This window comes from Puntigrus tetrazona, chromosome 24 (assembly GCF_018831695.1).
Source record: "Puntigrus tetrazona isolate hp1 chromosome 24, ASM1883169v1, whole genome shotgun sequence".
Lineage (NCBI taxonomy): Eukaryota > Metazoa > Chordata > Actinopteri > Cypriniformes > Cyprinidae > Puntigrus > Puntigrus tetrazona.
In genome coordinates, this window is record NC_056722.1 from 16507316 (window position 1) to 16521820 (window position 14505).

The window sequence follows — 14505 nt, forward strand, 5'->3', positions numbered from 1 at the left end:
CCTCACTGTAACCCGCGCGTTCCCTCGTGCCCCTGAGATGAGGACAGGGAGACTGCAGGACGTGTGAATTTGACAAATGGAGCCACTAAGCAGCTTTCCTTCCCTTCCGTGTGCGTCTTCAGAGCCCTTGGGAGATACACCAGTGCCCAGGGAGAAGGCTGGAGAACACACTCAGGATTGTGTGTGTGTGTGTGTGTGTAAGAGTGTAAAAACTTAACACAGTATTCATAAATAATCACATAAGGACAATTTTAATATAACTTTTTAATCAGTGATGCACACTAAAAACAGCTACGAGGTGCTACACTATCACTAGGCAACCAATAACCTATTATAATATTTTTGTATTTTTATATTTATTTTTTACATTTGTGAATACCACTGTATTTCAAAATTTCAAGTTTAAATAATATAACATAATATATTATAATTATATTATAATTAGCTATTAAATAACACCAGTAGGTATCTACTAAAAATATCCAGTTATGTGAATAATAATCATTTAAATAATCTTATAATTATATGCATATTACATTATATAATTTCTAATTGTGAATACCACAGTATTTCGAAATATCATGCTCAAATAATATATAATACAACATGATATGATAGATATAATAGATTAGGATATTTCAAAATCTCTCATCATGTATATAATAACAGTTTAAATAATCTAATCTAATATAATTATAATGATAATACTTTAAATAATCTTATATAATATATTTGAATAAAATAAATGAAAAAAATTAATCTGAATACAAGACAAAACAGGAAACAGTTTAAAGCTGCAGTCCGTTGTCAAATCATTCGTGTTTCATATTAAGAAATTATTTTAACCCAAAAATCGAACTATGCACCCTGCAAACTTGTTTTCTTGTTTTAATAAACAAATATAAATGGACTATATATTTATGTTTCATACAATCCTTTCTTTTTGACATTTAATTATTCCAGCTGCTGTGAGAGTAGGCTATAATTAAATGATGTGCCTCCTGAAGAATCCTGAACTTGCCGGGACAGCTTCTTTATGTTTACAGATGTGATATAATGACGCGGTGCCAAGCTATATTTCCGGTGAAAACATTATTATAAGCTAAGCGATGTGAAACGGGTCTAAAGTAAGGCAATAGTTTTGAACACTGGCTGGTTATGCACTCGTTTAAATATTGATTTTGCATCATTTTTAACCATAAAAAGTTACAGACTGCAGCTTTTCTGTCAAACTGATGAAGATGTTTTCTTGATTTGCTGGTGCTTTTTTATTTGCACGTGTTTTCTGAAGTTGCAGTGCATTGAGCTCTCTTGGCCACCGTAACTTTGGCTGTCTTTAATAGTCACTGGTTACTAAAATTGTGTTCGCAAAATACATTTTCAAATAATTTAATTTGATTTGCATTAGACCAAAAGCGGCAAATATTTGGCGTTATTTATTTTGTAATCCATCCATTTTGACCAGGTCGATTCATTCCTATTTGCATACAGCTTGAGAACACAATAGATGTGTATTAAGTGATTGACAGAGCAATCCGCCAATCAGAGCGATATTATTGCTGTGATTATTTTTATCTGCTGAACACCTCTGAGGAGTATATTTGAACAAACACATTAAAGTATAAAATGAATTATTATCCTTTTTTTATAATTTATGACTATGTTAGAGCTGAATCGGTTCTTTTCTCCTCTGGCCTTCAGTCTAGGTAAAACTGAAACAATCGACTGGTGCAGAAATGGGAAACAAAGCACATAACAACAGCATTTAAAGATTTACACAGACATTTGAGTAATACATTACAAAGCGAAAAATCGTTCTGCAACAATGAGCCACTTCAGGAAACATGAAACACAGCATGCAGCACAAGATTTATCCGCAATGGTGTATTTTTTGCGCTTTGTATTGCCTATTGTGCAGGAAACAGTGTGAAGGAGCAGCCAGCTCAGCTTATGGGGTGAAAACTCAATCTGCAAGAAAGAGATTCGCCTCTTTTGCAAACAATTCAAATCCTCAGTTATGCTGCTTCATGTATAATGTATATAATACTGTAAAATGTGAGTAAATAGGCATTTATGAACAATTGTAGAGAGTGTTTTAATTCAGCAGTGTTTTCCTTCTTAGGCTTCAGTTTGTGTTCAAAAGAACATACAGACTTTTCTTTGGCATTTCATCATTTCTGGTATTCTGGAAAATTGGCAGTTTAAAGTTACTCTTTAATGATAATTTTTTTTTTTATAAACGCACATCTTTTCACTTTTACTTGTGGATTATTGTGCCGTTTTTATCGGCAGTCTGGACTCTCAATCTGACGGCACCCATCCAGTGGTGAGCAAATGATTCAAAGCTAAATTTATAAAGTGCCTGCTCAGCACTTCTCTTCTGAAATTTCACAGCAGTAAGTGCGCAATGAAGGGATTCAGCTGGCAGCAAGACAGACAGACAAAGAGAAAGCGATAAAGAAAACAGGAAGAAACAAAGATAACATAAGCCAGACTCTTACATTTCAACTCCAGGCGGATGAAATCCATGTTTCCAAGGTTTTCCAGGAACACACCATAGGGTGCAGAGGTCTTGAAGTAAAATGATATATCAGCACTTGTTTCTCCTTGGAAAGTGGAGAAGTGCAGGTACGAGGACGGCGTGTTGAATGACGCTGTGTTCCAGTAGCTTCCTGTAAAACAGAGCAGAGAACAGGCCGAATGTAAGTTTCAACAGTTCTGCTTCTGAAGTCTACAGTCAAGGTCCTTTTTATCCAATATCTGAACCTGTACCGCATTAAACCACCATGAAATTCACAAAAGCAAAGCTTTCGCTGACACAAAATGACTTATTGCATTGCCTGATTCTGTATTCTGCACTGTGTCCAGTCTGCAGAGGTCTCATGTACTCAAAAAACCATTTGAGAAGTGACCTGTATCATCAAAAAACACTTAGGAGGAAACCACCAAACATGAGGAAAACAACAATTCAATCATACAAGTCAACTCTTGTCACAAATCTGAGTGGAAGTGCAGCGTCTGTAGGGGAATGGAGAGTGTGTGGTGCCTAAGAGTTATTTCAAAGCCGGTTTGCCAACATCTTCCTTTCCTGGTGCTCTTGTGGTTTGACCCCGCCCATCGTGTAATATAGCCACTTATCTGAGTGGAAGAGACAAAGATAAAGTGCCATTTCTCTCTAAGATGATGAGTAGAGCTTTTTTCAGGTGAAGGGGTATATTTTGGGTGATAGCTGAGCTGAGGGATAAAGTGAGAGATCACTCAAAATCAAACACAAGTTTGAGGCAAGCTTATGTTTAGCTCGAATATCTCCAGAGCTTTGCCGTGGACAGTTATTAGACAATCTGTGGCTGTGGGTGCATGTGTGGGTGATATGCCAGCTCCCATTCGTCATTCTGGTGAAATGTCTCCTTGTACAATTAAAAAATAACTTTGCTATATTATACTGGCTTATAAGTATGCTGTTGACAAGTATACTGTGTTTTGGATGTTGGCTATTGCTGTATTTTGCATAATAAAATGCATTTGCCCGTGATTCTTAAAAAAAAAAAAAAAAGGAAATTCCTGATTAGTACCAAAGACCAAATGAAAATTAACTAGATTTTTAAACAGGTATGTCACAAAGCTTGATGCTAATTAAAAAAAAACCCGAATCCCCCAAATAAAATAAAGAAATAATCTAACTGCAAAAATTTAAAAACAAAACAAAACAAAACGAAGATCCAGTCTAATTAATGCATTTAGGGTCAAAAGTTTTTCCTTTTTGAAGAAACAAATACTTGAGCAAGGCTGCATTAAATTGATTAAATGTGACATTTAAGACATCTAAATTGTTGCACAAATTTTCACAAATTGCTGTTCTTTTAAACTTTCTTTTCATAAGTGAGTCCTTAAAAAGTATTATGTTTTTAACAAAAACTTTAAGCAGCAAAACTGTGCAAAACATTCATAATAGGCATATTAGACAAAAATAATCAGCATATTAGAATGATTTCTGAAGAATCATGTGACACTGAAGACTGGACAATTAAATTCTGCTGTTCCATTACAGGAATAATTAATATTAAAACATATTCCAATAGAATATGTTCTTTTACATCATAATACTATTTCACAATATTACTGTTTTTAATATATTTTGATCTGAAATGCTTTGGTGAGCATATGTGTTTTTTATGTCAAAATATCTTACTGACCGCAAACCTTTGAATGATAGTGTATCTGAACTGATTTTCTACTCACATGTGCCACCCATTCTGTAAAGACAACAGGTAAAAATAAATAAATAAAACATGAACACAACAGATAACCATAACCAGCAAATCCAAGTTTAGCATAAAGCTAGCTAGCTACACCAGTTTCGCTTAGCTTAGAAGTTCAGCAGGGATTGTTCATAGGTAATTTCTTCCCATATTGAACAATGCCATAATAAATAAATGGCAAAATGTCTGATTGAAATATTTTTTTTGCTTAGTTACTGGCTAAATGCTAAAACACAAACACAGAGTGACAGACACAAACACATTAATAATGACTGAGATCAGATTTATCCCTAGATATTTCCTGTGACTCATGTGCTTTAAATCAGAAAGCCAAATAACATCAGCGCTCCCTGCTCTAATACCATGAATAAAACACAACTGTATGGAAAGGAGGAGAGCAGATCTAAGGAGGGGAAAAAAACTGAATGTGATGGAGAGGAACACTGCGACAATGGACTGGAGAGATATTAGAGGATGACGTCATCTCAAGACAGACGGAAACAAAGAGAAACAGAAAGAGGGAAAGAATACACTGTAAAAAAAGTTACTAAATGCTACTTCAGTTTTACCTTTCATTTACGGTATTGCTTGTCATTTCCTTGTAGTTGCTTGTAAAATTTATACACAATTCTCTCAGTGAAAACTCTAATTCTGGATCGATTCATTTATGCAGTTGGGAACCCACTATAATTATCCTAACCCATGGGTCAAAGTTTAGCTGGTTAACATCAGCAGAAACTATAACATTCTGCATGCAAAAAAGCATATTTCTCTGTTGATAGCCACGCAAAAACATTTTTTAAAAACATTACTGCATATATTCTTAAATGCATTTACACTGAATCATTTACCCAGATGCTTTATCCAAAGCAAGTTACCAATGAGGGTAATAAAAAACACTAAATTGTAACAATATATGTGTTGAATATATTGAAGAAACTGTTGAATGAAGTTATTATTTTTGTTTTCTCTGCACACAAAAACTGATGTGACACTGATTATTTCAATGATGTCCTTGCTACCCTTCTGGGCCTTGAATGTGTGAGTTCTCTTGATGTCTATGCAGGGTCAGAAAACTCTCACATTCATCAAAAACGTTTCAATTTGTGTCCTGAAGTTAAACAAAGCTCTTATTGGCTTCGGACAACATGAGTGTGAGTCATTAATAACATAATTGTCAATTTTGGGGGAACTAGCTCTTTAAGTAAAAGGATAGGAACCCCTGTCAGATGTAGTGAGTGATTCATTTAGACTGATTCATTAAAGGAATTGATTTATTGTGACTACTTCTGCAGTTCTCAAGCCGCAAGTTAGTTGTTGCACACATCCAGTAAAGAAAATGCAATAAAAAGAACGTGCCACACAAATTCAGACTTCAAGTAGTTAAATTTCTGCAGATTCAGCATCACTGCAGTATAAAACTACTGGTGTGTACCTGAAAAAAATCTTCATCCGCACTGAACGCCAGAGAAGCCAAGGTCCCGTTCCTTTTCTTTTTCACAGCCACCTAGATCCCGTAATTCTCTTTCAATACAAACAAAAAACTTACTAAACTTCACTCAACGCTTATTTGTCCTCGTAATCTGCGAATTATTCACCAATGTGTTTCTGTGGTGCTTGGAGTAGGGGGAGAAACAGAGACATTCCCGTGGCCATAAGGGAGGTCTGGTCTTATCACAGCAGCACAGGAACAGGTCTTTTATTCAAGCTTGCTGAATGTAAGACTCTCAGGCTGTACTTAAAGCTCCATCCATTAACACTCAACGTTCCAGCGCATACTGGAGCATGGTGTCTTTTGGAACGACCTGGGGCGTTTTTTTTTAAATCAGGCTAATAAAGGCAGTAGATGTGGCTGATTAAATATGGCAACAAAAGGCATGGAAACAATTCACAGTTCACCCTGTAGATGCAATGGCTGTCCTTCTTCACAGAAGGATTACAATCTTATGGTCGAAATGGAATGTTACACAGATTGTTTCAAAGCATCTCAATTTCACGCGTGTCACTTTTGGTTAGGATTGTTTTTTTGTTTTTTTTGAGTGATGTCCAGATGTGATTTTTTTTTTAAACCGATTCAATAAGATTTGGAGTGTTCTTGAGCTGTGACAAAAGTGAATGAATGTTTGGACGCTGCTTGAACATTTCGCTTTAACAGAGTCAAGGACAACAACAGCAGAGGACAACAACAGCAGTTCGGCTTTGAAGTACTTTAAACTGATTTACATTGATGCATAACGTTGAAAAAAAGAGCACTGGTCTCTGCTTTAGATTTTAACAGCCACCACAAAGGAATGGTGTTGACATGCAAAGTATATTTTGGATGACAAATGCATGCTGATTATTAATTTCGCTGACTGAGCGTTACTGTTTGCCAATGTTTCATTCAGCTACAGTAGCATGTTCCCTACGCCAAAGAGCGAAACTTGTGAAGTTGGACGTAATAGCAGTTCTTTTGGAGGAAACTGCTCCTTTGAGGAACCAACATGAGTCATCGCTTTAGAGCAGATTTGCCTTTAAAAGAGGACGTATTAGCAGATGTGGATATAAAATAGACAAAATATAAATCCACAGATGTTGCTGGTTATGCAGATTTCTTACAGTAAACTTTAATAACCATTTTTTTTACATTCATAAACTACTAAATAGACTACTAAAAAAATTATAATAAAGTTAAACAAATATATATAACAAAAAAAGGCTTTGGTGAGTGAATTATTGATACTTGACATGTATATTGATATAAATTATAAATGATCAAAAATAATGGTAACACTTTAGAATAGGAAACATTTCTTCACTATTACCTACGACTTTTTTCTTCAATAAATTCCTAATTTGCTGCTTAAGTATTGAGCAGGATTGGGGATGCACAATAATGTCATGTAGTATAAGGAATTAATATGCACTTAAAGAAATAGTTCACATAAAAAAATGAAAATTATGACACCCCCAAGCCATCCTAGGTATATATGACTTTCTTCTTTCAGACGAACACAGAGTTCTTTCAGAGTTTTTTAAAAAATTATCCTGGCTCTTCCAAGCTTGAAAATGCTCATTTTGTAACAAAAATTGAGAACATAAGTTGTGTCATTCGTCGTGCGTCGAGTCATGTATACAATATTTTTGTTACAAACTAATCAAGCTGCTTCAGAGCACACGTGATAACCCCCTGTAAGCACATAGGTTAGTTTTACGTTGCAGTACTTGTAGCTATATCTGATTTATGACGCTTCAAAATAATGGTCACTATCCACCCGCATTTCCATGCTTGGAAGAGCCAAGATACATTTTTACAAAACTCTTACTGTGTTCATCTGAAATGGCTACCTAGAATGGCTAAGCGGTAAGTAAAATATGCCATAATTTTTCATTTTTGGGTGAACTATTCCTTTAATTACTACTGATAAATGACTGAAATTATAGTAAAATGCATGCTAATAAGCAACTAGTTAAGAGACCCTGAAAAAGTGGTATTAAAATATTTTTCAACTGTTTTAAAATGTTTTATTTATGTATATATTGACATACCTATAAAAGTGATATCCCCAATAAAAATGATATTCCAAAATACCAATATCCATTTTTTTGCATAACAATTTAATACTTGTACTCAGTGAATTATGCTTTAAAGTCTTTTAAAGTGTTACAAAAATATATATTTCAAGTAAATGTTTATATTTTCTGTTCACAAAAACACATAAATATTAAGCAGCACAACTTTTACATGGGTAACAGAGTATCGAATCAGCATTTTAGAATGATGTAACGGCTGCTGAAAATTTAACTTTGATAAAAATATTTTAAATTGTAATTATATTTCACATTATTACTGTATTTTTTACTTTATATAATAAATGTAGCTTAGTAAGCATTGAGACGTACTCTTACTGACCCCGAAACTTTTGAACGGTAGTGTGTAATTCTGAGAAACATGCAAAAAAAAAACAGCAGCTTTTTAGGATTTCACAGCCTGGAAGCGTGTTTTGAATCAAACTATCTGCTACAACTGTACAGATGCAACAACTTCAAATAAATAAAATGAGAGAATAAAAACACTTCAATAGCTTCAAGTGGTGGAGCACAGTGCGGCATTATCAGGCCTCCTACAACAGACTGATAGCAATTCTGAAGCAGCTGCATCCTTTATAGTAAAGCATAGGTCTTTGTTTGAATGCAAAAGCAATATCACAACAGTGTTGAGTGTTATTTACCACATTGAGGGTTATTTATGCTGTGCTAAAGTACTATAAAATTCTGCAGTTGGAGTGTTTTGCAAAAGCGTACATCAGGAAAAGGCTCAAAAAATCTTATAATCCAAAAAGCAGCGTTTTCACTGTGAAGCGTAATGATAACAGCTTCTTGTTTTTCTATTCAGCAGGAACAGAGAGTGTTTGAAGGACAGAGGAGAAGATGGATGATACAACATACAGTAAACAACCTGCAGCCTTCAGCCAAGAAGGTGAAAGTTGAAAAACCGACCGTAACCCATGAACAGCTGAAGGACCGCAGGAGGGTGAATGGCCGTGACAGAGCTAGAAAATAAAGTTTTTTACACGCACTTTGATTAAAGTTTTTAAAACTATTTTTCATTTAGTTGACAATTCGTATCCAAAACACCCGGTTAAGGGGCTTATAAATTGCATGGTTAAAAATTACATTGAACAAAGTAAATTTTGCAAGAAAATGCTATTTCAGTTTTGTTTTCACATTTAATTTGTGATACTTGCCAGAGGTACAGAGGTTTGTATAGCTCTTAGCAATCATGCTTTAGGATGATAAGGAAGAAACTCAAAATCTGCATTTCTCTCCTTATTCAGATAAAACAATGTCTTGCTATAGAAAGCAACGTCATGGATGTTATGAAATGTTTTAAAGTTTATTACAAACATACTGGTTTTCAATTCACAAGATTTTCAATGATGGAATGGACTTGTGTGAATTACTTATGGATTATTGTGCTGTTTTTTATCACCTGTTTAGAACCCATTATGCAGAGGATCCACTGGTGAGCAATGCTTAATTTCTTAATGCTTAGTATCTCCAATCATGTTTGGATGATAAAACAAACTCATCTGCATCTGCTGGGTGGCTTGAGGGTGAGTAAGTTTTTAGCAATTTTAAATTTTTGGGTGAACTATTTTAAGCAACTTATATTAGGAAGAAGCAAAAATATTAGGAAGAGTATCTCCTAAAGTACTTTTTTGTTTTTGAAGAATTTTCACTCATGAAGTAAGTGGTCTCTGAAGACTTCAGTGCAGTTCAGTTGGGGTGATAAAAGCAAACATGTGACAGACAGCTCATTTATCAGCAGCACAGATGCTGTTTACCTTATACAGACCCCAGGAGTGTGACGGCTCTGAAATGTGTTAACAGCCGCCAAATGAGGAAAATAAAGAGGGTCCAAATACGTACAGCCCACCTAAAGTCACTGGAAAGTCAGATGGGTTGATCCTTTGAAGGGTTCAGAAAAAACAGTCATAATCAAATTTTCATTAATCAATTTGACCTGCTACACAAGTCTGAAATGTTGTTTTTCTTAATATTGTGTGACTTTTCTAAAAATGCCTGGAATGTCTGGCACTTTGCGGTATTGTGGGATATAAAAACAAAAATATATTTAAATATTGTTTATAATATTCATATTTTGTGAAAAACAAATATTTAGCAAAAACATAGGCATTAAATAGTGTTTATAAATTCGTAAATTCGTGTTTTTGTAATGTTTTTGTACACAAAAATACATAAATAATTAACATACACATACATATATTTTAGGCAAACAAAAACTTTCATTTTGCATGCAATTCATCAGAATTATTCATTTGACAGCGCTAGATTTCATAATTCCTTTTTTGCATTTTGAAGAAGGTTTTCAAAGGCTTACATTTTAAGGTTTGTTTTAATAGTGTGATTTTTGCTGAATTGTACCGAATCCAATAACAATCGTATCAGGCACTGTTTTATTTCTTATGTGGAGATATTTCGATTATATTTATTCGATTTTTTCAATTCAATAATTCGTTCATTCATTTACTAAAAAATTAAAATCTGCATTCTGCAGAAGGAAAAAAATGATCTTTTCAAATTAGATTTTGTATCCGATGCTTACAATGCTGTCTGAATGTCTATCTATGTGTTAAGGTTATTACGCCAAATCATCATCAGTGGCATTCATGCATCTGCAACACAATTACATTTCCATCTTATCGAACAAGACATTTGAACTGCAGCTGTGATGAGCGTTCACTTGACTCAGTGTTTCCATTTTCGCTTCCCCATCTGAGCATGAGCACTCATGACAGTAAAGCCAAACGCTCAGCACGGGGTAAAGCAAAACACACACCAGTGTTTGATTCAACCCGCTTTCATAATTGCAGCCGTGTTGATGCCACAGTGGTGAGTGGGCGTACATTAGACCACTCCTGTGCCGGCTGGATGATCACAAGCTCTCTCAGGCCTCTATTAAACAGTAGGCTCCATTGAGACCAAACACAAAGGCCAGTCTTCGTCACACACGCTTTATATCTGACATTTACTGAGCACTTGCTCTTTCTTTAAAGCTAACTTCCACACTTTCTGTCTCCCTGGCTTAACAGGCAAATGGAGTAGACAACCCTACTACAGTATACCAGCCGCATGAGCCACAATTGCAAACGACAGCAGAGCAGCGATGTGTCCAGACTTTATATATTTTTACAACTGAACATACGAAAGCCAGTCTCACAGTGGCAAGAAGCATAACTCATTTTTAAAGAAAATGAGAAAATTTCATACTTCAATACATTTATTTTAGATTCAGAAATCCCAATTTAAACATTTCTAATATTTATCCAGGTTTTTCGAATACAGTTTGAACACTGTTATTAGTTGCTAGATACTACATTAATTGTTACGTAGTACAAAGTTGAATGTTACAAATGAATGTCTGATGTCATACTGATGTGACTGAGCAAATCAAATCTGAGACTTATACAAAACTTAACGATTTTTTAAAATAATCTAATAAAGACATATTTTGTGGGTTAGCAGAGGCTCCTGCAAATCAACAAATTTGTGACTTCACTTTTATTTTCTTTGCTCCAGTTTAAACCAAGGATCCTATATCAGACTTTACTAAAGTTCCACCATTGACTTGAGAGATGGCCAATCACAGATTACAGTATTTAGATTTCTGAACGTGGCCCTGTAAGCAAAGAAATAAAAACTCAATATAACAACTCAGAAACAAAACCATGGCAACTGTGCCAAACTCCACACCTGAAGCCATAAACCACTGCATTTACAGGAACTGAACAGATGTTCCAATCTCAGGTCATATCCAGGCGCTCAGGAGGCATTAGAATCAGTTGTACTGAATTACATGGTGCTGGCGCTCTGACATTTGACTGACAGATCGGTAAGCAGGCCTGTTATTGACTCTGGGTGCTGTCAGTCTCCATGATATTCCTGTGTTGAGACTATAGATTTTGTAGTTAGTTCACAATGTCAAATGCCCAGGCCTTTAATTCAAAAAGAGACTAATTCTAAGCTTCTGACTGTGACCTGCATTGGTATCAAAATTATGTGAACAGATTTCACACCAACAGTTTATAGACACATAGTAGCACTAAACATCAGTAAAAAATGGCTTTGGTGAGTGAATATAACTACAGCTGGTTCCCTGTAGATATTCTGACCAATGACTTTTAACAGTCAGTCAGGTGTTTATTGATATTGTTAATTATAGAATTATGAATCTATATTTTTTTCTGTGCACACCCTACCCAATTTGAATGAAACGTTTTATTGAACTATAATTGATCTATCAATATATCATTTCTTTAAAAAAATTATATAATAAATAGTTAACAATAAAGATAACTTTTCAATCATTTCAATAAGTTTTCTTTAGCAGCACATCAGCCTATTAGAATGAATTCTGAAGGATCATGTGACACTGAAAACTGGTGCAATGATGCTGAAAATTCAGCTTTGAATCACATCTGTAAAATTTACATTTTAAAAATACTGAAATAGGACATAGAAATTGGAATGATATTTGATGTTACTTCTGCAACTTTAATGATAAAAAAAAAATACAGCTTTAGTGAGCATAAGATAAATATCACACACACACACACACACACACACACACACACACACACGTTTGTTTCTGTTAATTGTGGGGAATTACCATAGATTATTCCTTATATAACTTTTATACTGACCAAACAATATTTGCTATCCCCTAACCCTTCCCTCTTACAGAAAACCTGTTTGCATGGTTACACTTTCAGATAAACATAATTTAGCTATTTTAATAATCCCTCCATTTCCCTCATGGCAAAAACTTCAGGTTTTACTATCCTTGTGAAGGTCCCCACAATATAGTTTGTCTCCTCACTATAATTTAGCAGAATGGTAAAAACAACCTGAGGCCGTTTAGTGTCTGGTGTATAATGCCACCATCAAGACAGGCAGCGGCACAAGGCTCTGGTCGGTCGGCTGGTTTTGCTGGACTGTAAATGCAGCAAAATTTGAAGTCTTTCCCATCAAAGCAAGCTCTCCACGTTGAGCCCAAATCATAGCTTCGCCCTGAGGACTGACCCAGCAGTGAAGTGAACGAAAGGAAGAATGTGTTTTGCAGGTGTGAATGGTGCCATGTGTTTCTGTGAAGAGGTTTTCAGCAGCCTCCAATGATGCCCTTTTGACAGGACCTTGGGACGTGTGAGGTCATTTTGGGCTAGAAAAAACATCTTTTTCCTTTATTTCCAACCCAGCTGGTGAGGTGATAGAAAAAGTTTTCACATAGAGAGTTAGGATCTGAAGGTTCGTGCAAGCTGATATTTTCGAGTTGTTCTTACACACTAAATTGAGCCAAGACTCACCACAGAACATAGCTGGACAAGTCTGAAGAGATATTGTAAATTGTAAATGTCATATTTTGATTATAAATTAATCATGTTTGACAGAGCTGCGTGAAAATCAAGATTTGAAACACTTTAAAGCACTTATAAGGCTTATAAGTGAGGCATAATCTCGGCAGCAGAACGTACAATGCTCAAATCCAGCTAAACCCCAGAATTCATTTAGCTGCTAATCTATTATTTGACAAGATATGTGGTTCTGCCAGTCCACCAGATGGAACCTTTACAATAGACGGCTGGATCAGAGGTCATTAAAAAGTGTTTACTCGTGGCACGGTGATGAATTGTGCAGAACAGTGTCAGATTTTTCCACTCGTCTCATTAACTATGATAGTTAACCTTTGTCTGGGTCTAGGGCAGGCGGACAGCAACCAGTTGTAATCTAAATTACCCTGTGAGCTCATTAATGTGTATAAAAATTGTTTGCACACAACTGCAAAAAAACCTCTACGAACTTTGTGGTTTGATTGGCAAACTTTGATCAGAAGTATTTTCTTTTCTCTTCTCTTTTCTAAAGAGGAGATGAATGCCTGCTTATGAACACTTTATGAATGAGATGAGCTTTTTCTCATAAATTGCAGAGCAGTCATCTGTTATCGCAAAAGATGATGTCAAATGTCAGGTATACTTCTGAGTTGTTAGCAAGCACCTACTGAAACTTTTCTGTGTCAACAGCTCTGAAGAGATGCTTTAAAATTGTATGGCACAGATGAGTCCTTTTCATCAAGCAGGGAACATTCACAGTCTACAAACCAGGCCTATAATGGAAATCATTTGTCATTCTAGATGCAAAATAAACAGTGAAAGGATTTAGGAAAGTAAATATCACATTAATTTAAAAAGCAGGACTGCTGATCTGAGTCGTAATTAGTCTAATGGTAACAAAATAAATAGAGAAGATAGGACTGGTTGTCACAAGCAATGCATCTCAGTAATTTAATATTTTATAGATATACTGTATATCATATATGTACCGCTGGAGACAGTCCTTCTTAAGGTTTTTTTATATACAGTACTTCTTTTTTGTCTTTCATATACAGTTTATTAATGCATTTACTGTTGGCCAGAATATACAATATTTCTTTACATGTTAGCTCTTTCAGGAATTATTTTGTATTTCATAATAGATTTTTTCTTTACATCTTGTTGAATAGACCTTATAAAATGCCAATAATTTTTTATGTAGTCTTATGTACTGTTAGTCTCAAGGTTGCATTTATTTGGTCAAAACTTTGATTATTTTTTATACTGTATATATATTTATACTGTATATATATATATACATATATATACTGTATACATATATATATATATTCACTTTCAGTGTCTAATAGACCTCA

The 14505-nt window shown here is 34.9% G+C and overlaps 1 protein-coding gene across 1 annotated transcript in view; it reads right to left on the reverse strand.

Moving 5' to 3' along the window:
• The window catches only part of cntnap2a (contactin associated protein 2a), a 294840-nt gene that overhangs the window by 45894 nt on the left and 234441 nt on the right, over positions 1 to 14505 (reverse strand). The window contains exon 16 of the mRNA XM_043226988.1: positions 2502 to 2672. Coding sequence (XP_043082923.1) covers positions 2502 to 2672 — 171 coding nt within the window. The remainder of the gene's footprint in view (positions 1 to 2501; positions 2673 to 14505) is intronic.